Below are 27,996 nucleotides of genomic sequence, written 5' to 3'. Positions count from 1 at the left end.
AGGCAGGGAAAGGTGGCCAGCCCACCTGTGGCTTCAATATGACCCACCCAGACAAGGACAGGAGGAGGGCCACACTAGCTACCCTACCCAGCTGCAGCCCTTCCACCAGACAGCCAGAGCCTCCAGGACAAGCGGGCGGGGCGGGGTAATGGGCGGGGCAACAGACGGGGCGGGGCGGGCGTGGGCGTGGCGTGGCGTGGCGGGGCGGGGCGGGGCGGGTGGCTGCTGCGGCTCCGGGCATGCTCCGCTGCCGGGGCTGCAGGCGGGCTGGTCGAGCTGGTACCCTGCCGGCCGGAGCGGCGGCGGCGTGGGGCAGCATGAGGGAGCCACTCGGTAAGTACTGGCGACTCTCCCCACTCCTGACTCCCACCGTGCATTTGGCCCGTCCTCACGGCGCTTCATGGGCCTCGACCCCAGCCTCCCGCACTCGGCCCCCAACTTCTCTAGCCGGACGTTGCTTGGGTCCGAGCCGCTCCCAGGTTAGGGGAAGGTCTGCCTTCCGCCCCGAGCCACCCCCCGGCGACGCCCAGCACCACAGCCGCGAGGTGGAGGTGGATGTGGGGGCTCCCGCTTCTCCTGGGGGAGAGTCCCCGCCCCTCAGGTGTTCAGCGCTGGCGCTGGGCGCGGGGCTCCCTAATGTCGCCAAAGGCCGCAGTTGGCGTTAGGGTTCACGTCGCCCCTCAGCGCGGGGAGGTCCCTGGAGGACTGGGGGTCGCTGTTTCCCCCTCGGCGCCTTCCCCGCTACAGCCCTAGTCCAGCCGCTCCCTTCCTCCCCTGTGCGCCCCGAGTTGGCGGACATCCCCACCCCGGGAACTGCCAGCCGCTCCTCAGAGTGCCGAGGTCCCGGGTTCCCACGCCACCCACTGCCTCCGGACCTGCCCGCGGGACGTTGGGAGCTGGCCGCCACTGCGTCCCCGCTCCCCGCTCCAGTCCCCGCCCGGCCTGGCGACCCCGCCCCTCGGGTTGGGACTGGGGATTAAGGCGCTAATCGCCGTTGCTCCCAGCCACCCCCAGGGTGGCCCCAACTGCTGGTGGTCAAGCAAAAAAGAAAAGGAAAAAAAAGGAGGGTTGGGGTGGGGTTGAGTGGGAGAAAGGAAAGCACACCGCCTAAGAGTGCTGTAAATCTCGTCAGCCCGCTGGTTTATGGAATCTGGAGCCGCCTGCCCGCCTGCCCGGTGGGGTCGCCACGCTCGGGTCACCGCGACACCCTCAGCTCCCCATCCCAGATCGCTGTCAAGTCATCCGGAATGTCAGGGTTTCCCTAGATGCCTGGACTGCAGTGAGGCTCGGCACCTACAGCTGAAAGCGCCTCTCTTGCTCCTTGTCACTGGCAATAGCAGCCGGGCGCCTCAGATTCTTCTTAGGGTTTGAAAAAGAAGCTGTGATTTCACTACTGAAGAAAAAAATAAAAAGCGGAACTCGTGCCTGCACAACCTGGACATGCCCTAGTCCTGCTCATCCACGTTCTTTAGGAGCTGGGGACTTTGGGGAATGAACTTAGTAGACAGATCGCCTCCCCCCATCCCCACCACACACACACTCTGCCACCCACTCTCCCACCCTTTGCATCTCCTCCCCTCCTAACCCCCAGGCTCCTCATTTCCCTCTGCTTGTACTGGGGATGAGGGTGTAGTAGTGTGAACCACACAGCTCAGACGTTTTTCCAATAGCTTCATGTCTTCCTTTCTCTGGCTTTTTGTCTTTTCAGATTTACAGATATCCCAGTGATTTAAGGTGAAGGTTGGAACATGGGAGGGGAGGGGACTGGGGAGTGGGATTTGGGTAGCCAGAAATTTTCTTGATAAATGGCAGTCTCAGTAGTCTAAACTCAGTGGGCCATGCAAGTAAAACTTCAGGAAAATGATGCCTTATGTCAGGTAGCTTTTGAATTTAAGATGACCAGATTAAAACCATCCAACAACACAAGTGGTCTAATTTTTTTTTTTTTAAGCAAATCATACTCAGATTCCATTTCATGGGACTTATGTTGGCTTTCCTGTGACATTGGGAGTTTGGTAAATCATTTGCTTTTCTGTGATGTTCTGTGAGTTTGGACTATCTATTTACCTTGATATGAGGTGTCTAATTCTTAGCGGTCAGCTGAGCAAGCTTCCTTAAGAACGCTAAATGTTACTCCTGGCAGGCAGCATGAAGCAAACTTTCACTCTCCGTAGAGTGGGTGAGCAAATATTTGTTGAACAGAGGCCTTAATTTGCTGGGTCTCTCTCCCGCCAAACTTCGCTCTCTGCTGCAGAGACTGGAAGGTCAGGGCATTGGCAGCCCCATGACGGGGGTTGGTGGGTTGAGGAAACCTGTGTCGGAAAAAAAAAAAGAATTTTCTCTTTCCACCTCCTCGGAACATAACTTAAAATGCCTGAGTGTCTACATGATTCGCTTGACAAGTTCTTTAGAGTTATCTAATAACCCGTCCGAGTCATCACAGATTCCAGGGCGGATGGCGTATTGTTCAGTAGCTATGAAATGGAACTGGCCCCGGGTAGTACCACAAGGGGAATAAATAAGGGTCAATTTTTCAGTTAAAAAATAGCAAATATGAAAAGATCCTTGGAGTCTGATTTTTTAAGTGCAATTCAAAAATAAATCTGAGAAATACTGTCAGTAAAGAAAGCTCAGGAGTCTGTGGTTCTGCCAAGTTCTCCTTGTCCTTGCTGGAGAGCCCTCGAGTTTGGGAGGACAGCAGACACCAACCGAGCTGTAGGAGCCCAGAAGTTTCTCTTTTAATGAGCTTGGTGAGACAACACGCCAATTAATCTGGAGAGAGTTTAGAATAGTTTAGAACGGAGTGTAGGATTGAAACAATTGTTCTGCTGTGGTTTTTATTTTGATAAGCAAGGGCTGTATCTATGAAGTCCTCCAGGCCTATTGTTGAACCCATTCCTTCGGTCTGTTGCTTTTTTAAACAGTTGTTTTTTACCTTTTGAATGGCAAGGGTTATACCACTCATTAAAACTTTGCTATTGTGCTTTGTTTCAAGGGCCTGCTGACTTAAGGAACACTCAGTGAGGGACACTCACTGGCCGAGGCCCAGCAGCCCAGGGAAGGCTAGATCAGTCTTCAGTGCTTTAAACACTAAATGTCACTTTAAAAAATACAGTAACTGCCCCAATGCTAAAACCTCAATTATCTTAGTTTGAATTTGTGGTATCTTATTTAAAATTTGGATTCCTTTAAATATATTTTCCAAAAATTTTCTGTAGGTAATATAGTTGGGAACAGCTTGGTCCACAGTGGCAATGATGATCAGACGGCTAAATATCCTTGTATTTGCTGCTTGTTGGTTTTCTCTCAATATTTCACATATTCAGCTTGTTTCTTCTCTATGTAGATGAAGGAATTTAGATACTATTATGAAGAGATACCAAGATACATTTCACAGAGGAGAAGAAAAAGAGAGAGAGAGAGACACTGTATGTATGGAAAGAAGAGTTGGAGAAGTAGAAACCAGTTATTGCTGGTTATCTTTTGGCACAGTGGGTTCATTGGGAACTTTTACTTTCCTTAAACACAGAATTATGTAGTGTTAACTTCTAGAATAACTTTAACTGACCTTTGTAATTAGAAAATAGGCAGCCCCAGCTGGGTAGCTCAGTTGGTTCAGGTGTTGTCTGGCACACTGAAAGGTTGTGGTTTGGTCCCCGGCAGGGTACATACCTATTTTGCAGTTTTGATCCCCAGTTGTGGGCATGTACAGGAGGCAACTGATCGATATTTCTCTCTCTCTCTCTCTCTCACTCACATCAATAAACATATCCTCTGGTGAGGATTAAAAAAATAAGCAAAAATGTAAGAATTATATGAAATCATTTCAACTTTAACATTTCTGTAAAACCTTGGCCCTTTTATCCTAAAGATATTTGAAAACAAAACTAGTGTGTTATAAGTTTAATAGACTATTTTAGGAATCTTGATATGTGGTATTTGTCATATTTGATGATAGTACAATTAAATTCTAACCTATTATAAGTTTCACAGTTATTTTTTCAAAAAGCCAAATATTTTTAAAAATTAAAAAAACTTATCTAATTTTATTTCTTAATGACTACTAATTTTTCAGAAATGTTAATGAGGTACTTGGCATCTCAAGAAAATGAGTTGAGGTCCCCAAGGTGTAATTGTGTGACAGAATGTAAAGGTGAAAGAGAAGACAGGAGTGTGTGTGTGTGTGTGTGTGTTTACACAAGTTGTGGGGAAAGAGACAAAAAAGAGAAGTTAGAGGAGATAATATTTGTGAAAAAAGTGAATACTATTTCCTAATAATATTCTTCTCTCTCTTTTTGGATCAGTGCCTTAACAGTGACCCAACCCAGCCAGACTGGGTTCCAGGATCCTTTTTGATCTTAGACCCAAGTGTTTTTCTCTCTCTCTCTGGGTTTTTTTATTTTTTTGGTCACCTTACTGAAACAACTCAGTGGTGGCTGCCTTACTAAAATTATTACTTCACAGATTAAATATGCTTTTTATGTCTTAGGAGATTTTTAACAACTTGAGGGCCCTGGCAGAGCTGGCCATCACACTGTGTGGTTTGTTAATGATGTTGTGTGAGAACTTACTGTCCCAGAACTTAAACTGGAACTGCTGAGCCCTCTGTTTATTAGGGCTGAAAAGGGAAATGTCAATCCTGTTGCTCATAATAAAATACATAGTTCTGCATTAAAAAAAGCAAAGCTATAGGAAGCCTTAAAGAATCCACGTTATCATAAGCAACATGCTCCATTCCGGTTTGTTTTATGTCTGACTATTTACCTCTTGTTTAAAGAAAGCACTTTGTTATATATTAATCATAACATTAGACCAAAAAGTTGTCAGTTGAAGAAATATTTACAGTGAACTGCCAACAATTTGGGGGACTAATTACATCTTAAGTATGGAATGTTGATGAATCCAGCTAAGTTTTAGGTTCTGTAGCGGAGTAACAATGTCTAATCAAGAGCTTTAGAGTGCTGTTTGTAATCTTGTATTCGATGTTATCAGCGAAACGTGTAATTTTAGGCTTCACTGGAAACGTGAAGAATCTCTGTAGCCGATAAGACACATGCACTGCATGTTAGACTCTTAGAACTTCATGTGATTTACCACTTATTCGTTCTCGTTTTATTCTCATTGAGTCTTCCCTGTATGTGATACGTTTTCAAAGGTACATTTTCTTAACCCTACCTGTGCAACTCCTTGTTTAGAATTTTTTTCTGTTGATGGACTAAGTTAAAGTATATGGAAATGTCATCATTTGACCATTTTTATCTGCACAATGGTACTTCATAAGGTTCATTTAATAACAAAACTTCATAAAATGCGTTTCATAACAGACCCTCATAAAATGCTATAAAATATAAATAAGGACGTTAAAAAAAACCCAGAATCCAACTCCACTGCTGGTGTTTTTAGTAGTTTTCCTTTCAGGGTTTGTCCCCCCTTGTGCATATGTATGTCAATGAAATTTGTGTTACACTGGATCTAGGGCTTTGTATCCTGTCTTTATTATTAAACTTGGTACCATGAGCATTTCCCTGTGCCATTGTATATCTGAAAATATAATTTGACGTGTGTATACACATTACAATCTATCATATGGATGTATCAGAATTTTTAACTATCCCTTAAATAGAGATTTAGCTTATTTTTTAGTATCATAATTAACACTTGGATAAATACCCTTATATAAAACTTTGTATATATCTCTGGTTACTCATTAAGATGGATCCTAAGTAGTAAGAGTTGTCCATAGGGTTTCAGATTTTTAAAGATTTTATAATGTATTAATTACTTTTAAGACAGGAAATTCCCATTTATACACAGAACCCCCCCACATTCATACACCCATAAATAGGAGAGCCCTCATAAGTCACCATGCCCTTACCAACAACAAATAGTGGTTTTTAAGAGATAATAATTTGATAAGTGAATAATGGCATTTTGGTTTAATTTGCATATCTTTGATTACAGGTGACGGTGAACATTTGTTTCATGTTTTTAATGATGTATTTATCTCTTTATTAATTTTCATTTTACATTCTAGGCAAATTTTTAAAAGAGAAGTTCTGGTGAATTTAGTGAACTTGTTCATATTTTGTTCAATTCTCTGTCTCGGGGAGTCTTGTAACTATAAGTGTGAGAATGAAAATATTTTAATTTTTATAAGTGGAAAGGGAGGAGAAAATGGTACATTTGTGAGTTTCAACCTCTAATGATGAGCATGCCCGTCAATGAAATAACAGACTGTGGCATCCTGAAGGGAGGGTGTTGATGAGTCTTAGGTGTCTTTTTGTTCTCCAGCACAAAGCCTCATGCCTGGCACTTGCAGTGCAAAACAAGTGTCTTATTTAAGTTGGAATAAGTGTGCAACTCCTGTGCTCTGGAACGTGCTAGATGGTGTAGTCCCTGGTCTCCCTCCCGCTCCCCTGACCCCAGTCCCTCAATACCCATCTCCTCTTCTCATTGTGGCCATTTAGCTCTTCTCTCTTAGTTGGCCTCTGTATGGGTCCTAATGAGGCCAAGGTCAGAGATTCTGTCTTCATATGACCTATTTAGCTTTGTTCTGTGTTGTGGCCACAAGCTGTATTCATTTCACTGTGTCCAGCTGACAGAAATGTGTGTTGTTCGTCACGACGGAGGACAGGTTGGAGGGGGACAGGTTTCTAGAGCTAGTAGACCCTGAAGAACCTCTCATTCAACCTTATTTCACTTTTTCAGGGGAAGATGGAAGCCCAAACAGGTTCTCCCTTTGCTTGTGTGCCATGTCTCAGGATCAATTCAACAAAGCAGATATGTGTTGAGCAACATGGAGAAATAGAAATTTATTTCTAGAGTTGGGGTGGAGAGCTGAATTCTGTGCTTAAATGTGGATGGATTGTTAACAACACTTTTCTAACTTTATTATCCCTTCCATGTAAATATAAACAATATAGCTAATATTTAAAGAATTTAGAGCTCTGGCTCAAAAAGACTACCTTAAGCGCTCTCATTCAGGTCTTTGAAAGGGACAAATAATGTGATGAAAATCCATTTGAAAATAATTTTGGGAAACGAAAAATTTGTCAGAATTGTTTGGTCAAATCAAAGTTAAATTACTTGTCATCTTTTCCAACCAATAATTATTTCTGACTTCTGTATTTCTCTTAATGAGAACCCATTATTTTAGTCATCACGATTCAAATTCATTGTACTTCTTCCCTTGAAAAATACTCTTATTTCCTTTTTTTTTCTTATCCTCTAGCTCCCCTGCACATTACCATAGGAGGGATTTGTAACTACTTGTCCTCACATATGTCCATGGTCTGGACACTTCAGTCCACTTTCCTGCTAGGTTCTTTGTGGAGTGGTCTTACTCTTGCCCAAGCCCTTACTGGTTTTCCATTGTTTGCTCCAAATAAGTCCAAAACCTATTAATGATGCAGGTAATAGCGCCTATTTCTATATAGGTAATTTTTTTCCCTTTAGAATTCATTTGTTTCCTGAAAGTTATTCCTTCTCCATTTAGCATAGATGTAGTTTGTCTGCTTCTCAGTTTCACACAACAGGTTTTATGATAGTTCCGTGTCACTAATGAGGGGCCTGAAACCTCAAAGGATGTGAGGGTTCTGCCGAAGGTCCTGAAGCAATTGCATGGTATACTTGTGAATGAACCATATCACTCTGTGTTCAGAAATTCATACTAGTATTGCCATCAAGACATTGCAGTCAAGTGAGGTCTCAGCTGTGTGCATGTGTGTTTGCTGTGTATAAGGAATGAAGCATCTAGAGGAGTCTTCCTAATCCCAGAGAACAAAGGAGAATTTATTTTCTTTTTAGATACAGTTTTGCACCTTAATGTCACCATGACTGCTATCTTTTCTTATTTATGCATTTTCTTTTGGTAAGTTAGGAAACTTTTGTTGCTATACAGATAGGTGAGCCTAAAATAGTAGCATGGGTTTTGAAGCTAGCTGGCCTCGGTTTGACCTTGTATCTGCACTTATAAGCTGTGTAACCTTGGACTCAGTCCACTGCAGCTTTCTTGTCTGTGAAATGGAGATATTCATAGGTAGACCAGGAAGTGTGCTGGAGTATAAGATGAAATAAAGTGTTCCAGGCACCTAGCAGCACATCTGGCACATTGCAGATGCTCAGCGGATGGTTGGTGTTATTACCTTTCATGTGCACTGCTATTTTGAGCTTGTAGAGCACTCTCTTTCTTCTGCTTTGTATATAGGGAGTTAATTGAGGAAAGGGAGACTAAATTAACCGTGAATTGGAAGATATTCTTGATGAATTTGTTAGGCATCTGCTGGAGAGTATTTCAAGCATTTTGCCACCTATCACAAGCATCCTCAAGGGGGCAAAAGTAATAGCATATAAACCTACTGGTGTCATGAATCAATCTGAAAACATACCTCAGACAAACTTGACTGTTCAGCACTGTTGTTCCTCCACCTTGTCCCCTTCAAACCACCTGACTTAGAGACTGTATGCAATAAGCATTTCTCTTTGGGTTCAATTTAATTTAAACCCGTCCCATGGAGGTGAACAAGAGGATTGTGGATTGGGCCCTGTCTTCCCACCCAGCTCAGTCAGTGTCACTTGTTTGTATCTTTCACTGTTTCTTCAAATGTATTGTGAATTTCCAAGCTTGTGAGTAGTGTTTTAATAACACAGAAAGGAAAACAAATGTTTGCATTTATCTTATCCTTGTGTGTGTTGTGCACAGCACAAAATCTTTCTTCCATAAAAAGACCATTTTTATCAATCCCATTTTTCTTCTTTCTCTAGAGAGCTGGCCCTTGAAACAGTGTGGGGTTGCTTATTCTCCCAATGTGGAGAAACAGTAGGTTACTCCCCTACTTAGCTGAAAGTCCAGGTATAACTTTTGGCTCCCCAAAGACTGAATTGATAACCTGCTGCTGAGTGGAGGCTTTACTGATGATATAAAAAGTCGATTAAGACATAGGTGGTATGTTATATGTATTATATACTGTATTCTTATAATACAGTAATCTAGAGAAAAGAAAGTGTTATTAAGCAACTCATAAGAAAGAGAAAATATTTTTACAGTATTTATTGAAAAAAATCCACATGTAAAGGGGACCACAGTTCAAGCCCATGTTGTTCAAAGGTCAACTGCATGGACCTACAAAGTTTATTTTAAACAAGTGGTTTGTTTGCCTCAACCCAAGTTGTACAACCAGGGGAGATGTTCTCTGAGTGGGTGGCTGGGCCTAGCTCTGATTTTTTCTAGTTAAATTGAGCAATACCACAAAATCCATTAGAAACTACTATCCTAAAGCTCCAAGGAGTCCCATACTTCTCCTTGGAATAAGTGACAGACCCATCTATTTCACCCATAAGAAAACTAAGGCTTGGGAGTTAAGTAACTCAACAAAGGCCACTTATGAAGTGGAAGCCAGGCTGGAAACCTAGGCCACTCTGACATCCGAGCGCACACCTGCTCATCCTGTGCTCTGCCGCCTTCTCTGCGCTTGTGCAGGACAGCGGTTTTCAGCGGGCTCGCCACCAGCGCTCTCTGAACACGCAGCACCAGACTGTTAGGGCCACTGACCTTTCTTCCCTTTGGTTGTCAAAGAAATGACGACAGCCAACACAACAATAGCTGTCGGTGTGAATGAATAAAAATTATGCCTTTTTTTGTCATCAGCAAAAAATATAATTTTTGGTGTATCACAGAATTTTAGTAATGAATTCATGTGTGCCATGAGATGAAACGGGTTGAAAATCGCTGGTGTAGGAGAAAGTCTGCCGTCACCTTCCACTGACGTGAGAACCAACAGCTGAACACATGCTACCCGCAGAGCTAGCCCCATGAGTGCCCGTGTCCCTTCCACTAGGCTGTCAGTTTTTCTGGTGGTGCTAAAGTTTTTAAACTGCTTTGTGAGTTTTTCTTTGAAATGGTGGACTTTAGGAATGTAGGGGCCAGACAATAGTAGGAAAACACAAGAAGAACAAAAGTGAGCTCAAAAGAAACAGAAAGCTGCATCTTGGCTTTCTCAAGAGGGGAGAGTGAAGGTGGCAGCACTGGACACCCACAGCCTTCCCCACCTCTCCTCCATCAACCACAGTGATGCAGTGTTTCCAGACCTCAGGTGCCCGGGGGTCACAGGTGGAATGAGGAAGGAAGCAGGGGATGGAGACGGTTCTTTCCCTTAAGGAGATTCATTTCTGTTTCATTTTCGGCTCATAAGAATAGATTAGATGAAGGAATTTCTCATAGATTGATAGGGTCTTTGAACTTGCTGGAAGTTCAGAGGTCATCCAGTCCAGCACCCTAACCAGTGGGGGGATAATTTCTGTGCTTTTCAAACTGTAGGTTATGACTGATTCAGCTCCATGACCAACATCTTTAGAAAGTGAAATAATAAATTGAGATGACTGTAATTGAACAATAAAAAAAAGAAAAGAGAAAATCTGCTTTTGAAAGTGGGAAAAAAGTGAAATAGAATAGAAAATATACAGCACATGTCAGGGTGTAAATATTGCTCTTTACAGTTTTGACTGACGCGCATGCACACACCTTCAGTCACCCCAGCCTCTGCTTCAGAACCTCCCAGCAAGGGACTCCCCATTCTCAGAGGCAGTACTGCCCTTGTGTTGGTTCTCAGGTTAAATATTTTTCCTGCATTCATGTCTTTAGATATTCATAGCATGGCAATGATAATTACACTGTGCTCATTGTCTCGTGTCATTGTGCCCTGGCCCAGCCAAGGCTAGAAGTCCCTTCCTTACCTGAGACTTTGTCTAGGCGCCTTCTCTGCCCAGCCACTCTTCCCAGGTGTCCCACAGTAAGTATTTGACGCCAGGTAACAAACAAAAGTAGTGAAGGGAAAAATGTCTTAAATGAACTGGCTGGAAAACCATCCTTCCAGAGTAATCTCGCTGTGCACATCTACCCTGAATAGAGGGTTTTTTCAACCTAGAAGCAATCATCCAGAAGACTTCCAGACCCCTTGAGATTGGGTAAGGGTCCTTTCTGCATCATCCTGTCCTTATCTCTGTCACAGTGCTAGGACAATGTGGAGAGGTAGCCAGCTCCTGTCACTAATACATGCATATACCATGTTTTGATTGTCTGTTTTCCAACTGTCTCCAAAGCAAGGCTGAGATTCTCAAGGGCAAAGAATATGTCTTATTCGTTATGATAGTTTTAGTGCTTGGTGCATTACATACACTCAGGAATTGTGTGTTAATGTTTCAGACTACGTAGAATAACTTTTACTGTTCTGAGTGACTTGGATGGAAATTGAAGTCTTTGTTCACAATAGACAAGGGATGTAGGTACTATAAAGCAGTCATGACTTTGGAAATCAAGAGTTACATCCCAAATGATACCAAAGGAGTTAGGAAATAGTCCAAACTACATGAAGAAAATTAATAACTAATGTAAAATATTTCCATAAGGCAAGTAACTCTTTAGAGACAAACCAGAAGCATTGTAATATAATAAATCTATACTCTTATATTTGTATGACTTCCACTTTTACATATCCCTTTTTAAATTTTTTTATTGATTATGCTATTACAGTTGTTCCAATTTTTCCCTCTTTGCCCTCTTGCACCCAGCACACCCCGCTCCCTCAGGCGATCCCCAAACCATTGTTCATGTCCAGTGGTCTTGCATATAAGTTCTTTGGCTACTCTATTTCCTATACTGTAATTTACATCCCTGTGGCTATTCTGCAACTACCTATTTGTACTTCTTAATCCCCTCATCTCTTCACCCATTCCCCTATACCCTCCTTCTATCTGTCAGCCATTAAAACACCCTCAGTTTCCATGATTCTGTTTCTGTTCTTGTTTGCTTAGTTTGTTTTTTAGATTCCATTCTTGATAGATATATAGTTTTTGCCATTTTATTGTTCATAGTTTTGATCTTCTTTTTCTTAAATAAGTTACTTTAACATTTCATGTAATTAGGGTTTGGTAGTGATGAACTCCTTTACATTTTCCTTGCCTGGGCAGCTCTTTAGCTGCCCTTTGATTTTAAATGTTAGCTTTCTGGGTAGAGCAATCTTGGCTGTAGGTCCCTGTTTACCATGACCTTGAATATTTCTTGCCAGTCCCTTTTAGCCTTCAAAGCTCCTTTTTGAGAAATCAGCTGTCAGTCTTATGGGAATTCCCCTGTAGGTAACTAACTACTTTTCTCTTATTGCTTGTAAGAGTCTCTCTTTATCTTTAAGCTTTGGCATTTTAATTATGATGTGTCTTGGAGCGGGCCTCTTCGCACGCACCTTGTTTGGGCCTCTCTGTGCAGCCTGGGCTTGCATGTCTATTTCTTTCACCAAATTAGGGAAGTTTTCTTTCATTATTTTTTAAAATAGATTTCCAATTTCTTGCTGTTTCTGTTCTCCTTCTGGCACTCCTGTGATGTGAATGTTGGACCTATTAGTTGTCCTAGAGGCTGCTTATACTGTCCTCATTTTTGCAGGGGGGTTCTTTTTTCTTCTTATTCCAATTGGTTGGTTTTTACATCCTTATGTTCCATATCATTGATTTGATTCTCAGCTTCATCTTCTCTACTGTTGTTTTCCTATAAGTTGTTCTTTATTTTAATTAGTGTACCCTTCATTTCTGACTGAATCATTTTTATGCTGTTGAGGTCCTCACTAAGTTCCTTGAGCATTCTTAGAACCAGTGTTTTGAACTCCGCATCTGAGAGATTGCTTATCTCCATTTTGTTTAGTTTTTTTTTTTTCTGGTGCTTTGATCTGTTCTTTTACTTGGGCCATGTTTCTTTGTCTTATTTTGGCAGCTGCCCTGTGTTTGTTTCTGTCTATAAGGTAGAGCTGCTATGACTCCCTGTCTTGGTAGCGTGGCCTAATGTAGTAGGTGTCCTGTAGGTTCCAGTGGCACATCCTATTATATCACCCAAGCTGGGTACTTGAGGTGCGCCCTTGCTGTGGGCTGAGTATACCCTCCTCTTGTAGTTGAGCCTTGATTGCTATTGTCAGGTCTATAAGAGGGATTTATCCAGGCCAGTCAGCTGTAAGGACTGGCTGTGACCATTGACCACCAACTTCCACCCTCTGTGGAGAACAAAGTGTTCAGGGACAGGGTAGCTGTGCTCCTACATGGTCTGTAGCTATATACCACATAGGAGTACAGGCTCTGGGGTTTGCTGGGTGGTGTAAGCCAAGGTCAGCCCCCACCTGTATTCTGCCTGGGGCCACCCAGCTAGAGCTATACAGCAATCTGAGATGGCTGCTACTTGTGCTGGGCTTGGAGATTCCCAGATAAAACCAAGCTGTGACTCTAGGTTAGCTGCTGCTATTGCTGGGGCTAGGACCACTTAGCAAGAGTTACAGGGGCTGGGGACTCATTGAAGCTGACTGTTGCTTGTTTGAGGGATTTAGGAAGTTATGATGCTTGAGCCAAGACCAGCCATTCATATGGAAAAGTCACCGTTAACAGCTTGGGTGGGCCCATAAATTGTATAAGACTGAGTCTCAGGGGATCTCTAGGGTGGGGCAAACAGTGTTAGCCAGATTGATCGAGTCTCAGATATGGCACCCGCTTGCTAGCCCCGTGGCTTTGTGGGGGGAGGGTTCAGAAAAGGGACAGTGGCTTCTGCCTGCCTTTCTGTCTGTGTGGAAGCTGTCCTCTAGCTCTTGTCTTGATGACAGACACTTCACTTCCTCCCCATATACCACTGGTGCCTTTCAACCTACTACCCTCATGCTGGAGCTCAGGGGGAGTGAGTCTGAGAGAGCACATGTTTGGGTTCTTTAAGAGGAACTGCTTGGAATTCCAGAAGTTTCTTCCACTGATTCAATCTCCACTGGTTTTTGCAGCCAGAAGTAATGGAGACTTATTTTCCTGGCACTGGAACCCTGGCCTCGGGGCCTCATGTTGGGCTGGGATTCGTCACTCCCAAGATATCCCTCTCGAATTTTCATCCACCACACATGGATGTGGGACCAACTCATTCCACGTCACCACTGCTCTACTAGTCTGGATGGATGTGGATTCTTTAATTCCATAGTTGTCAGACTTTCATGGAATTTAATGAAATGGTTCTGAATGATGGTTGTTCTATAGTTTAGTTATAGTTTTGATATGGTTGTGCATGGAGGTGAGCCATGTTGACTCACGCCTCCTTCTTGCCTGGAAGCCCTGCATATTCTTATTTGGCCCCCAAAGCGTCTGGTGAGACAGGAGATAGCGGCACTGCCCTTTTGTGGATCAGAAAACTGAGGTTTGTTGTGGTTAATGACCTGCTGCAAGGATCATGGCTGGAGCTGGGTATCAGCACGAGCCATGGGATTAAAACTGTCCCCCCTAGTGCCTTGTTATTTGAGCTGCACACATATCTGCCAAGTTGTAAAACCTGTTATAATAACTGGCATTGATCGTTTTAGTATATGTCTGTCTTTTTAGCAACTCTTTGAGGCGGTAGGTGGGTGATCAGATTAAATGCTGTAGATGTTGAGTGCTGGTGTCTCAGGATTGGAAAGAAATTTCAGAAGGGCCATGCTTCTCCTTAACCCCTCCGTGTCCCCTCCTGGTGACTGCTGTAGTACACATGTCATTGAGGCGGCCTAGTCTAAGTAGATTTGAACGCTGAAGAAAGTAAGCTGACTACAACAGGTATTAGAAAAACTGTGTGACCTTTCAGCAGTCTGTGTAAGGGAGAGGTGACGTTTAGTATGGGGGTGGAGATGAGATAGAAGTCCAGCCTAAGGCTTGAATCTTTTTTGAAAGATGTTTATGGCTTGGCCTGGGTTGTCTTGCCACTTGAGGGTTTGCTAAATATAACTATCATGCAGACATAGCTATAATGGACCAATTTACCGAACTCCAGAAGGGAAATAAGCCACTTACATGTTTTGTGACGGTAATTACTTACCAGTCCAACGATGGACATGGCACAGCCAGCTCTGTGGTGGACACTGGCCTGTCCCTCGGTGTGTGGGATAGCTAGGTGGGGTGCAGTGCATTTTGTTTCTAGAGAACCTGACATAGCACGAGTGAGAAACTGAGTGACATAAGTCCTAAAATCTGACTTCAGCTGTGGAGGTGATGGGGTGTGTGACACTGAGTCAGTGAGTCTGGGGACCCTAGTCTAGGCTGCCAGGATTCTGTTATGTTATTTCTTTACTGCTGGAATAATTGTACCCAAAATCTAGTTTAAGTGTCAGTTTCCCATCTCATACATGTGCATATGGGCATTTTATCTAGTGAACTCCTAATCATTCTTCAGAACCTAGCTCAAGTGTGTCTTTCATCTGTGAGTTCACTCAAGTTATTTTGAGAGCATACTATGTGCCAGATTCTAGGGGTGTAGCATCAAACACAGGCCCTGCCTCCCTAGCCTTGCATCCCTGTCCCCAACCCTATGTCTGTAATGGATCTTCTCTCCTCTGTAGTCTGCAGCCCAGTGACTGCTCCACTGAGTCCAAGAACAAAGACTTGCCTCTTTGGTCCTTCCACTTCCGTCTAAGTGAACTCCCTAGAAGTCACACAGCAGATTTCTCTACGGAGATTTCTCTACTAGCGCAGCAGTGGCCAGAGCTTGTCAACCTCACATAATATGTAGGAACCTAAGGGAAAATTAGAGCCTTCCAGAGTCTCATATTGTTCATGCTGGTATCTGAGCCTTGGCTGCTGCTGTCGTCTAGTTCGTGATGAGGAGGAAAGGCATGCGCAGTCAGAGCATTGTGGGTCCTGGTAGACACTCCTACTGACAGGAAGCACATGTGTCCCCTTTCACCTGCACACGGGCAGCAGGCATTTCCTGGCCATTGTTCGCGGGGCTGCACAGCACTATTTCCGTCCACCAGTGGAGCGGGGCTGGAGCCGGCCAGTGCTCACCGGCCTGGTGATGGTGTACTTCTTGTCCGGGCCCACATCACGGCCTCTGGGGAGCCAGGTCCAGCTGACCAAACTGCCTTCCACCCTGTTAACAATGAGAAGATGTAGGAAAGATGATTCTCTTGTACAAACAGAAATGTGGCAGCCCCACCTGCTTTCATATACCTGTTCTTGAGTAGGTTCTTGTCCATTTTTTTTTCTTGGTACTATGGCCTGAGAACAGTTTACTCAGGGAAGTAGCTGCAGGGAATTCATGTACCATGATAGGATTTGGATGTGGACATCCTTGGCCCAGAGATGCAGAATGCTTGCTTCCTCAAGATTTATTGGGGGAGAATTTGACTCTTAAAAGTTTCACATGGGAAAGAGAAGTTCAGGATTCTGCAGTGGGTTGGTTGTGAATGCTTGATCAGTGTGTTGTGTGTTTTCTCATGATGAGCCTGAAAACTGAGGGTCTGTTTTTGGAGGCTAGTTGGCCTCCAGCTGTAGCTGCCCTTGCTCAGTGCACCATGCTGACATGTGTCCTGACTTTGTGTTGATTACAGATCTAGTTCTGCCCTTTTAGAGTGAAAGGTGTGCCTATGAGATGAAAGCAGGGAAGGATAAGAAGATTAAACCAGAGGCTGGTAGTTTCTCTTTTTAGAAATACCAAGTAGTAATTGCAGCTTCTGAGCCTGCATTTATTTTTGTCCTCTCTCCTTATCCCTCTTGTTTTCAGATGACTGGGGCAAGGGATGGTGGACACCGTTAATCATTTCACTGCTTGTACACCATTCTGGAGACTTCTACAAGAGGCAGCCATCCGAGGGTGGGGCCCCAGAATAATCGCCACACCCTGCAGAGCACTGTGCTTCCACGCTGTGCCCGAATGAGATGGGGAGTCATTTCAGGCAGCAGTCCCCATGTCCATGCTCGGTACAGGCACTGTGCTGTGTTCCCAACCAGGGACTGGTTTGGACACAGTTGCAGGGGGAGTTGGCGAGTCCTCATGAGCACTCTCTGTTGTCCCCGCAGTGCGTGTCCTGCCACAACGACCACCCCAGCAGCTGAGCTTGGATGAGGCTGGTGCATTATGTACAGTGTAGAAGACCTCCTGATCTCTCATGGATACAAGCTGTCAAGAGATGTTCAGGCACCCCACGAGGCTCACTATGAGGAGCGCCAGCCAGCGAGGACCAGAGTGAGAGCGGGTCATGGCCTGCTGAATGGGTGTGAGGATGGCCCTGCTGCCGTCCCACACGGTAAGGTGTACCCGGGGACAGGACCCGGGACGGGTTCTGACAAGGGCCGCCATGCACTGAGAGCCCACGGAGGGCCCCCGAGCACCGCTGTGGCCAGGATGTCTGAGGAGGGGTAAGTGAGCACCCACCATTTTCTTCTGATTCGGGGGTTTGGCAGGGGGTGTGTAACAAAACCCTCCCACTCCTTATACTTGGCTGGGATCTGGGAGGGGGCTGAGGGGCAAGGATGACACTGTCCGTGGAGGTACTGGGATGCTCCAGGAGCATCGCACACAGGGCCGGGCCCCAGGAGGCCATCAATAAACAGTGGTGACGAAACGGAGTCTGTCCTGCTAAGCACTGCATTTCAGCGCTCGGCTTCTCTGTTCCCTTGTAACTGCTTGATACTGCCTCAGCTAGAACCATTTAAAAACTCTGTCAAAGCTAGTTTATGTCAGGAACACCTTCCTAGTACATTACGCTTTCTTATTAATAAGTTTGAAGATGTGGTACATTACTGAGTTGAAAGAGGTTTGCATTCTCCTCCATGTGTGAAGAGCACCTTTCTTCTTGCGTATTCACATAATGCCACTGGCTCCCAACCCATGTTTTCCTCGCAACACACGCCGGGCCCAGTGTGGGTCCCCATCTGAACGCAGCTGCGTCGGCGGGTGTGTGCCTGCAATAACAGGAGAGGCTGGTTCCGGGGGGAACAGAGCCAGCATGGGAGAGGAGCCCTGCAGTCTCATCCAAGCAGCTTTGACCTAGAGGAAACCTTTGTCATCACTTCATAAAACTGTTTGTCTTTAATGCTGTGCTGGGACCAGGCTCAGACAGGGAAGGAGGGCTCTTCCTGTGTTGAGCATATCAAGAAACTGTGTAACCGGCAAGAAATAGACCTGTCTTCAGTGAAACAACAGGCACACAGAAAGGGGAATGGGTTGAGTCTAAAGGGAATGAAATAGCCTTTAATGGTTAGAAGTCACCTTTTTATAGAAAGGATCTTTTTTGTTCATTGTCAGCTTTCAGGCAAAAAGCAGGAGGGATTTTCTCTGATAATTCAGAGCATCTAATACCTGGGTTATTGAGGAAAAACAAAGGCGATTGCCCCCTTCATGCCCATGGTAGTGAAAGGAGGCTTGTGTGGACAGGTCAGACCATCTCTATGGTGGGGGAGGAGTTTCATTGATGGAGACAGATTCAGAGGGGGACCCAGAATGGAAAAGAACTTCAAGCTGCTTTTCTGTAACCTTGTTATTCACAAATCGCACCTGCGTCCACTGCTTTGTTGGGCTTAAGTCTGTTTTGAGGCATTTTCCCAACAAACACACCCACCATGGACTTTGGAAGAGGGTGCTTATGGATGAGTTGGCTCAGAATTAGGGCAGCTTAGTTATTATACACAGGCTTGTGCTTGATTTTCTCTTGCCTTCCATTGCTTCTCGTCTTGTGCCGAGTGTATCTGTACTTTCCACCTTGATTGTAGGGTCCTGAGAGCTTGTTACAGTGCCAGGCGTGCGGGGAGTTTGTTGTGTGCTCGTGGGCGCAGTTTCTTCTTCCCGCCATCCTAAAAGCACTGGGAAACAGGAGGCTCAGTTTCTAACCAGGTGCTGACAGTGGCTGTGGGACCCATGAGAGGGTGCCACGCAGGCTGTGTGGGGTCCCCCTCCGTCGGGAAGGTCTGGATCAGACATGAGAGGTGGGTCCCCAAGTGGGAGGTGATAGAATCCCCTTTAGAATTCCACTCAGGCAGTGCAGCTCCCAGCCTCGTCCACAGCTGGCTCAGGACTTTTAGCTCCTGTGCGGCAACAGGTGCCCGAGGACCACGGGGCCCACCAGCCCAGCCTCTTGGTGGGTGGGCGTCAGCCTGTCTGCCAGAAGCCTTTCCTTCTTTCACGAGTAAAGTGCCCAGATGAGTGGCTTTGTGTAGCTCTGGGATGTCTTTACACAGACGATAGAGATCTTGACAGAGCTGGCCTCTTCCCCGTTTCTGTGGTTGGCTGATTAACTTGGGAGGTGTATACCAGCTTTTGGATTGAAGGTTGCCTGGTAGGGTTGAAAAAAAATGCATAGTACATGCTTGTAGAAATCCATGTCAGTGCCCAAAGCCTCAGAGACTGGCTGGGTTGGGCTGTAATGAAATGAAAAAAAAATTTTTAGTAGCGAATAGAGAACTGAAAACAGGAGGTAAACAGAGAGGTGGGCAGGAGGAGGATTATTTTTTCTCATCAGAAAAAAAATGTGCTTTTGGAGAAAGCAAATAGGCACTAATAGTTAACAGCTTAAAAATTTAAAACAAGAAAAAGGAAAAATTAAACCAACAATACTTTGGCTTCTGTACATTCCGAATCCGGATAAACAGACGGTGCTGTGTCAGGTGCCAGCCTGCAGGCACTGGGTGAGTGCCGCGATGGCCCTGCAGCCTGGCTTGGCCTGGGTGACCCTGCTGGGCTGGCCCCTGGGTCTATGGGGGAAGATGGGGCCCAGGATGGCCCTGTGCAACTCCAAGCCATCTGGGTAACTAGGACATGTCACAAGGGCCCCCTCTTCCTGCAGTTTTTCTGGTGTATTGAGGTCCACCCTAGAGTGTGCCCCCCCACCCGCCCCCGGACTGGTCCTCAGTGCTCCACTGACTCCCAGGCATTTGGAAGGCCACTGGGGCTGAGCAGAGGCAAATTGTTTTATTCTGGCAGGACAGTGGTGATGTAGGCATGCTGGCAATGTCATTACTTCATAGCCAAAGAACGTGAAGCCCAGAGAGTGTTGGTAACTTGGCAAGGGCCCTGGAGGCAGTGGAGGGGAGCCCAGCTCAGACCACAGGCCCTGAGCTGCCAGGCCAGCAGTGGCTGGCACTGTGCAGCAACACAGGCTCTGGCCAAACCCTCTGCATGCTCCCTGGCCCAGTCTGGAAAGGGCGCTGGAGCCTCTGAGTGCCGCTCACAGTTGTTCAGTGCTGGACCGCACTTCCGGGTCCTGGTCCTGGTCCTCTGCACTCCCAGTGGCTCGCATGGATGTGTAAGTGCCTTCGGAGCCCAGCTGCGTCCCTTTCCTGTTGGGGAGCTGCGTGAGGAATGCATCCTGTCACACCTGCATCAGATACACGTGTGTCATGCTGCCTCTCTGTGACGCTGCTCAGGGCTACGTAAACGAAGGTGGTGCTGTCCACCAGCTGGGGTGTGGTGGGAGTGATCAGGATTATCTCTTTCCCTCTGATAATTAATATCAGCTCTGAAGAGAGTGCATGAAGGGGCTGGTCATATTGAATAAAAGTTTTTTAAAAAAGAAGAAGGGAATACAGATATGGGGATTTGATCAGATTTCCAGACATTCAGGATGTGTTTCCTAACTTGCTGAAGAGGAGGCTGTGCTTTGAGCTTCCACTGCCATTAGATCAAGTGCTACTGAGCACCCGAGATGGGACGAGACAGACAGTTCTGATGTGAGGAGTGGCGAAGGGCCAACCGAACTTACTGAAAAGCTCCTGTGCTCCAGCACTGGACCCAGGACCAAGCATCTGTTCTCATCTCACGTAGCTGTTATCCAAACTGACGATGACTGGAGAGGAATTGTTTTCCGCAGCTACATTCAATGTTGCACTGGCTGCCTGTCTCAGGCTGGTAACTTCACAAGCATTCCAAGGACAAATGATGGACTCTGACCCTCGCTGCGTGATCCTGCTCTGGGGCCTTCCTGGGCCCCGGTGGCTTTGTTGTCAGCCCCCGGCTCTGTGGTGGGCCCTCCAGTCCTCCTCCTCTGAGCCACACTTGCCTTTCGTGCGTCCTCTCCCATTTCCAGAGTGCTAGCTACATGGGGGTCCGTGTGCTCCCCACTCCCTGAGCCCTGCCTGGGAGCACCCAGAACCCCCTCTACCCTGTCTCCGCAGGAAACCCACTGTACCAGTGTCACCTTTTCAGCTTTCTCCAGTTAAAGTTACTCACTACCTTGCATTCTCCCAACACATTCTCCTAGACCCCAGACCGTCAGCTCCGCGAGGTCTGACACCAGTTCTCATTCTCCTCTGCTTTTGCTAATCCCTGTTGAAGAATTTTGCATTTGTTAAACACTCAAGCATCTTTCAGAAATCAGTACATTGGCTCATACCTCGTTCCTTTATGGCAAGGCAGTTGGGTAAGTGCTGAGTGTTTCAGAACATTGGCTATTGTGAGCTGGAGGTGGAGAGGGTCTTGCCAGTGCAAGGACCTGTGTGAGGATAGTTCTGGAGGTTCCGTTGTAAAAGGAGGGGTGTTGGCTTTCTGTTCTGGACAGTTCAGGTGGCAGTGCTGATGGCTTCATTTGGACACACTAACCGATGGCTTCATTTGGAACAGGGAGGTAGGGGAGAGGAACTAACAGACTCAGAAAAACTCCCAGCAGGCCAGCCAGTCCTGGTGGTGCAGTGCCCCTCCTCCGTGGAGGCTGTGGGCGCAGGAAGCCGAGCCACCGTTCGGGGGTGGTCGCTGTGAGACTGTAATGGGAGTCTCACGGGCCTCACTCTGTGGGGATGAGGAAGCCAGGAGCCAAGAGTGGTCCCTCACCTACTGTCTCTCTGGGTTGGAAGTTGTTCCTCTGGGGACTCCTTGGGTCTCTGCCCCACAATTTCTCTGTCTCTGCATCTCCCCGCACTTCTGCTTCCTCCTTTGCTAACCAGCCTCTGCCCTTCATGGGTAGTTACTCTTCCCAGGAACTTGGGCTCATGGTTGGTGACTTTTGTTCCCCTCTTGCCTCTGTGTCATGGTTTAACTCCAAAGCCCCCTGATGACCACTGCCCATTTCTCTTAGTCAGCTTTTTGAGAGAAAGACTTGATAGTCCGGGGCAGCCAGTGGGTGCTGTGGCCACAGTGTGGGCAGGGCAGGGCTGGACAGGGGGAAAGGTCTGAACAGTGATGTTTGAGCATTATGCTCTGTGGGTAAAGGGGCTCTGGATGAGGACAGTCTCCAGGCTGGGTGAGGGTATTGGCCATGCACCCCAAACCTGTGCTCTTCACAGACCATTCTTGTAGTAACTAGTGACATTTCTGCTTTGAGTCACGGACTCCGCAGAGCTCATCTAGACCCTAACTGGTCTGTGAACAGGTTGTGGTGCTGAGACTGGCTGAAGGCTTTGCATAGCAGTCCCTTACACGCTAGCCACAGAAAAATCTCACCGGCCATGTCGGATGTCACTACAGCAATCTCAGGTGCATAGCTGGAAACAGGATGTCTGCAAAACAGCACACAGTCAGCCAGCATTCTATAGATCAAATCATTTAATGCTAGATTTTTATTATGTCCTAATTTTTGCCATATAATCAACAACAGATACTTACTGAATACATCTTCTATGTGGCACCTCTGTCTTCTCTCTGGCAATACGAAAAGGATGCTCCTGAAAACTTCTATTTACATCTGTGTTCAAGATTATAATGAGAAGTATTATTTTAGTTCAGCAGTTTGCACTAAATTTAACTATTTATGCACGTACTATTTTGTTCCAAGTCTTGCTTGCCAACACACACACACACACACACACACACACACACAGATTTAGGGGGAAGATGAGGAGACAAAGGAGAAAAGCTAGCTGTTATCTATACATGGAGGAAACTGCTGCTTAAAATGCAAGTAGCTGTAACTGAATAATACTCAGCTACCATTCAGCTATGTAAAACACTGTTATCAGGCATTCACGGTTTCCTTCATGGGTTTCCTTTGAAATATTATAGTCAGAGGAAACTGTAAAATAAAGTAACACAGAAGAGGTTTGAATCTAAAAGTCACACCATAATAGGTTGTCTCTGCTTAGCCCCAGGAATTCTGGTAAAAAGTTTTGTTAGTTAACCATGAGAATGACTTGTAATTATCTCTTGTCATCAGTGGCAGTTGTAACTAATTAGAGACTTAGCAATGGAGGAGAGTCTCTGATGTGGCAGCGATCTGGGGCCTCATCTTGGGAGGTTTATATTTGATCAGTAAACATCCATTCTAGATAGTGCTACTGGATATGGTAAACAGTTAATTTTCAGAGGCTTTTTAAGCTTCTCTCAAATCATATCCTGCTTATAATGGTTTTCCAAAAAAGGAATGCTTCAAGTTTAACATCTGTTTCTATGTAGCTTGTTCTCTTTAGAAAACCATAGTTCCACAAACATTACTTGTCTTTTAGCTTCTTGCTTCATATCCTAAGTGTTAGGTGTCGTTTTTTTGACCTTTTTGCAGAGTAAAGTCTGAATCGTTTGAGCTGTTACGCTCACAAACACACATGAAGATTCAGGCCTGCTATTTTTCCCATCATCTTTTTGTGAACTCTTTTTCTGAGGTGCTTGGCTCTTGCTCATAAGCAGCGTAGCCTTCCCGAAGTGCCTGGGTCCCTGTTCTCTCTCCTGCACACACTCTCCTGTCCTTTTGCTCTCACCAGTTTTTCCCGACAAGAAGCAGGTTGGACCCTTTGAACGTGAGGTTTCTGGACGAGCAGTGATGAGGAAGTGCTTCTCGAACAGGAAGACTCCAGCACCTCGGTTGAGAACTTCATTTGTGCAGGTGACCGTGTCAGCAGCAAGAGGAGAGTTGTTAGTGTAGAGTTCTTTCTTTAGCTAGAGAATTGGAATTGGTTAGCCAGCTGGGACACACCCAAGGGGGAGACACTGAATAGGAAGAACATGAAATAGTCACCTAAAAACGATCGGAGTGGATCTTCAGTTCTACTCACTTTGTTTCAAAAGTGACTACAGTTGACTGTTGAACAGCATGGGCTGGAATTGCGGGTTCAGCCAGCCATGGATGGAAAACAGTGTTTTCGATCAGTGATCGGGGCTCCGTGGACACAGAGGGTCTAGTGGAGGCATTGTCCTGTGCCATCGGATATAAGGGTTTGACCGTCTGTGGACTTCGGTACCCACAGGGGTCCTGGAAGCAGTCCCCCAGGGGATGCCAGGGGATGACGGGGACTCAGAGTTACACCTCAGTTTTTGACTGTACAGGGCTCGGCACCCCAAACCCTGTGTTGTTCAAGGGCCACTGCATCCCTCTCAGTTCTTCACAAAGCAGGAACAGCCTAGACTGCTGTCTAGTTGACAGACTGACATGTACCAGCTGTGCGGCCTCAGGGCTTTTGTTAGCTCCCTGGGCACAGCGTCCTTGTCTGCTTGGGGAGAAAGGGGAAAACAGCCGGCTGTCTGGTTTCCTTGCTCCTGGCGGCCGCCTCCCCTGCCCTCACTGCTCTGAGCTTGCCTTCCAGAGAGCAGAGGAACGGAGGCACAAAGGGTGCACTGTAAATGTTCACTGAGTAAATGAAGGAACATGTAGAAGTGAGGGGTGGTAATAGAAACATGAAAGGGAAGCGAAAACTAGGGTGTCTTTTTTTCATTGTCTCCAGTGACAACGTATGGACTACACTGGTGAAGATATTTTAACTTATCCTTATTAAAGAGAGAATAGGAAAATACAGAAATAATCTGCCTTACCTGTTGGGTTTGTGTGACAGAACATGGATTGGAGCTTACTCTTCCTGCTCTGTTTTCATAAACTAAATATTGGTTTGTTCTACATCATCATTGTGGAAACGGGTGTAGCTTCTTCCTTAGAGACCAGCCAGCACCGGAGGGGCAGAGTCTTGTTATGACAGTTGGCTATATCATTGTTTCCTGCGATTGTGAAGGCCTATAGATCACAACTGAGACAAAGACAATGCAGATCTAAAATAATCACCAGGTCGAGACAAACAGTTCTTCTCCTCTCTTTCCTTCATGCCCCTCACCCTCTTCCTTGGATGATGTGAGGGAAAGAGTTTCCGAATTAAGTACTCTGAGTTGTTTAATTGAGTTAACAGTAGTGATAATAACCAAAAACAAGAGTTGATGATGTTAGACACTTGGCTGCACAGTTCAAATGTATTATCTCATTAACCCTCTCAACAGACTTCAAAAGGAAGGAATTATTACCGCCCCCTTAAAATAAATGAAGAGTCCAAGGCAGAGACAGATGGAGAGGGCTGCAGGAGGCATGCAGTTAGGCAGTTGTGTGTTGGCATCTGAACCTGCACTGTCTGGCTGGCACCCGCAAGCAGAAGCCCCTACTCTCCGGCAACATTGCCACCCTGCTCCCTGCTGGTGCTGTGAGGAGCCTGAAGCCACCCATGGCGTCATAGCCCTGCGCAGGTGCCACAGCCTTGACCATTCTGAGGGTGCGGCTGACCCTGAGGGTTGGCTGCATGCTCACAGGGTTCCTCCCACCCCCAGGTCTGACGACAGGCACTATCTTCTCATTCCATTCTTATTTGTCAAAGCCCTTCCTCCCTAAAGCTTGGAGATTTCTCAGAAGGTGATTGTTAACCCGTGGTAAATGCGGGTACAGCCACCAAGCACTCAGATGGGGAGGCCCACATCTTGAAGGAAGGAGGAAAGGCATTTGTCCTTTCACCTTGTTTTTACCAGAGGTGAACTCAAGCCCAATAATCCACACTTCTCCCTGCCCTCAGACTTACACGGCCCTCCTTGAGGGTCAGTCCCCCTTCTGCAGTCCCCTCTACCATGATGGTACACAGATGATATTTTACACAGAGGGCTATTTACATGATGTAGTACATTGACTATACCAGGGAACGCTGAAAAATCAAATCGCAGGCTTAGGGTCCATTAAGAGCATTTTCTGTAGCAATACGTAGCCAATCCTTCTCAGAAACACATCACACATCAAACACTGGGGCTGGTGAATACGAGTCACTCAAGAAATGCCTCTATACCTCTGCCCATCTCGGGGAAAAGAGCTTCTCCTTTGAAGTATTCGAGGTTCTACATTTAGATAACACACGCTACCTTTGTGCTTGGACTGTGTTTGGCCTCTGGCTAAGACTGGCTGGCCCACCTGGAAGGGAGTGACTTTTGAAGGAGTGACTGTGGTCCAGTGCTGCAGCCCACAGTGGTCCCGACGTGATGCCAGAGTTTGAAGGCGATGGCAGCGCCAGCATCTGCTAGGCTGGCCGACCTGCAGCTGGAAGAAGTCACTGAGCCTGAGGCCACTTAGTGGGGCCTCCCACCCTCCACACAGACCTCACAGGGAAGCACAGCTGACTAGACTCTGGAAGCTGCCCACAGGGACCAGATTCAGCATTTTGTTCCTGGAGGAGGGTGTGCATCTATCCCATTGGCTATTGGCCACACAACAGATGACAGTAAGTTTGTGTGGCAACGAAGGATCTTGGAGTGCACCGAGAAGGTAATCCCAGAGTGTGTAAAACCACAGTGAAGGTCATTCAAACATTGCCATTCTAAGTAGGCTTTTACTTTGAAAAGAAAGGCACTATTGTGGTTGAAAGTGAGTCATGTAAACTAACAGCAACATTTTATAATTTTTATCAATAGCTTTTATATATTCAGCAACTAGGTTTACCTCTTTTTCTTTAGACACGTTGTTTTTCACGTTTATATTTCAAATATTTTCCAAACAGTTCTTATCATTTGTTTTGTTGGCATCATGTCTCTTTTCTGAGATAAAGCACGGCGCTGCCAGCAAGTGTAACTCCCGTCTCATCTCTGTCCTGTCTTCCCAGGAGTTCTCTGTAAAGACCCTGCTCGTCTCACTGAACTTGTCAACACGGTTTGTCGGGCTATCTCATTCCATGTTGCTCTCCTTATCTTTTTCCCACCCTGTATCAATGTGTTCAGCATGTTTTTTGTAAAATGTGCCATTGTTAAGGTTTTTAAAATGTAAATTATTAGTCTCATTTTTTAGAAAAAAATGTCATTCCTTCTTACTTCTTCAAAGGCATTAGAAAATATATCCTTGGATTTGAAGCCATCTTGAGGTAGCACACATTTTAGCTGGTAATAGATATCATATATCAAAGCCAGTAAATATCTACTCTTGATAACTTGTGTGAAGGAAAAATTTGCCAGAATGTCACCATGTGGGGTCCACTTGTGCCTGTCAAAGTGAGGCTCATAGTAGGTTCAAAATACGTGATTATTAAATATCAGGTTGGCTAAAAAGTTCGTTTAGTCTTTTCTGTACGATGGCTCTAGCACTGCTTAGTTACGTTTAACTTCATTCAACACAATTTTATTAGACTGTATTGCGACAGCTGTTATATCAGTGTGCAAATTGGTGAATCTTTGTACAGCCATTTTAATATTGAAGATGGAAGAAAATGTACATTTTTGATGTATTATGCTTGATTTCAAGAAAAATAAAAATGCAACAGAAATGCAAAAAAAAGATTTGTGCAGTGTATGGAGAAGGTGCTATGACTGATTGAACGTGTCAAAAGTGGTTTGTAAAGTTTCTTGGTACTATTGACATTTTGGCCAAATAACTCTTTGCTGTGGGGCTGCCTTATGCACTGGAAGATATTTAGCAGTCCCCCTGGACTCCACCCACTAGAAGCCAATAGCAGGAGATAGCCGACGTGCTCAAAATATCCAAATCAATAAAGTTGGTGGTGAAAATAAAAATTTGTCTTTCATTTTACAGAAAAAACTAAACAGCTTTTTTGGCCAATCCAGTAAATGCTTTATAGTGTCATGTGGACTATTTTTAGAATAAATTATTTAAAATTTCCCAGATGATCTCTGTTTTCCTTAAATTGGGATTTAGTTGCATTGTACAAATAGAAAAAACTTAACCAGAATGCTTAGTCATTTGATTAGTCATAGATGGCAGTTTTGACAAAGTGATAATGTAACATTTTGGGGAGGGGGAAAAAAACTGGCCACATTACTCGTGTAGGTAGTTTCAGTCTGTTTATATTCTTGTCCTATTTATGTCTCTTTGTCTTCTGATTGTATTCACCATACATAGACAGACAGGTAGCACCTTGGGATTTCAGCCACCTTTTGACATTTAGGTACACCGCGAGTTTACCGGGAAACCAGATTATCCATTGAGAAAAATGAGCAGAAGCCACACAGTGTGGTTTCTTCCACAAAGCTGTGCACCCCAGGAAAATGTTTGTAAGACCGTAAGGAGTAAGAACAGTGCTTATTAAAGCTAT

At 45.4% G+C, this 27,996-nt stretch overlaps 1 protein-coding gene across 1 annotated transcript in view; it reads left to right on the top strand.

Moving 5' to 3' along the window:
- Positions 1-208: 208 nt before the first annotated feature.
- Positions 209-27,996, top strand: part of JCAD (junctional cadherin 5 associated) — a 48,402-nt gene continuing 20,614 nt past the window's right edge. Inside the window, exons 1-2 of the mRNA XM_045857737.1 lie at positions 209-333; positions 16,828-17,166. Coding sequence (XP_045713693.1) covers positions 16,886-17,166 — 281 coding nt within the window. The 5' untranslated portion in view covers positions 209-333; positions 16,828-16,885. The remainder of the gene's footprint in view (positions 334-16,827; positions 17,167-27,996) is intronic.

The sequence above is a fragment of the Phyllostomus hastatus genome, unplaced genomic scaffold (assembly GCF_019186645.2).
Source record: "Phyllostomus hastatus isolate PE091 unplaced genomic scaffold, TTU_PhHast_1.1 phas_scaffold_1674, whole genome shotgun sequence".
Lineage (NCBI taxonomy): Eukaryota > Metazoa > Chordata > Mammalia > Chiroptera > Phyllostomidae > Phyllostomus > Phyllostomus hastatus.
The sequence above is the reverse complement of the archived record's forward strand: the minus strand, read 5'-3'. Positions and strand labels throughout refer to the sequence as shown.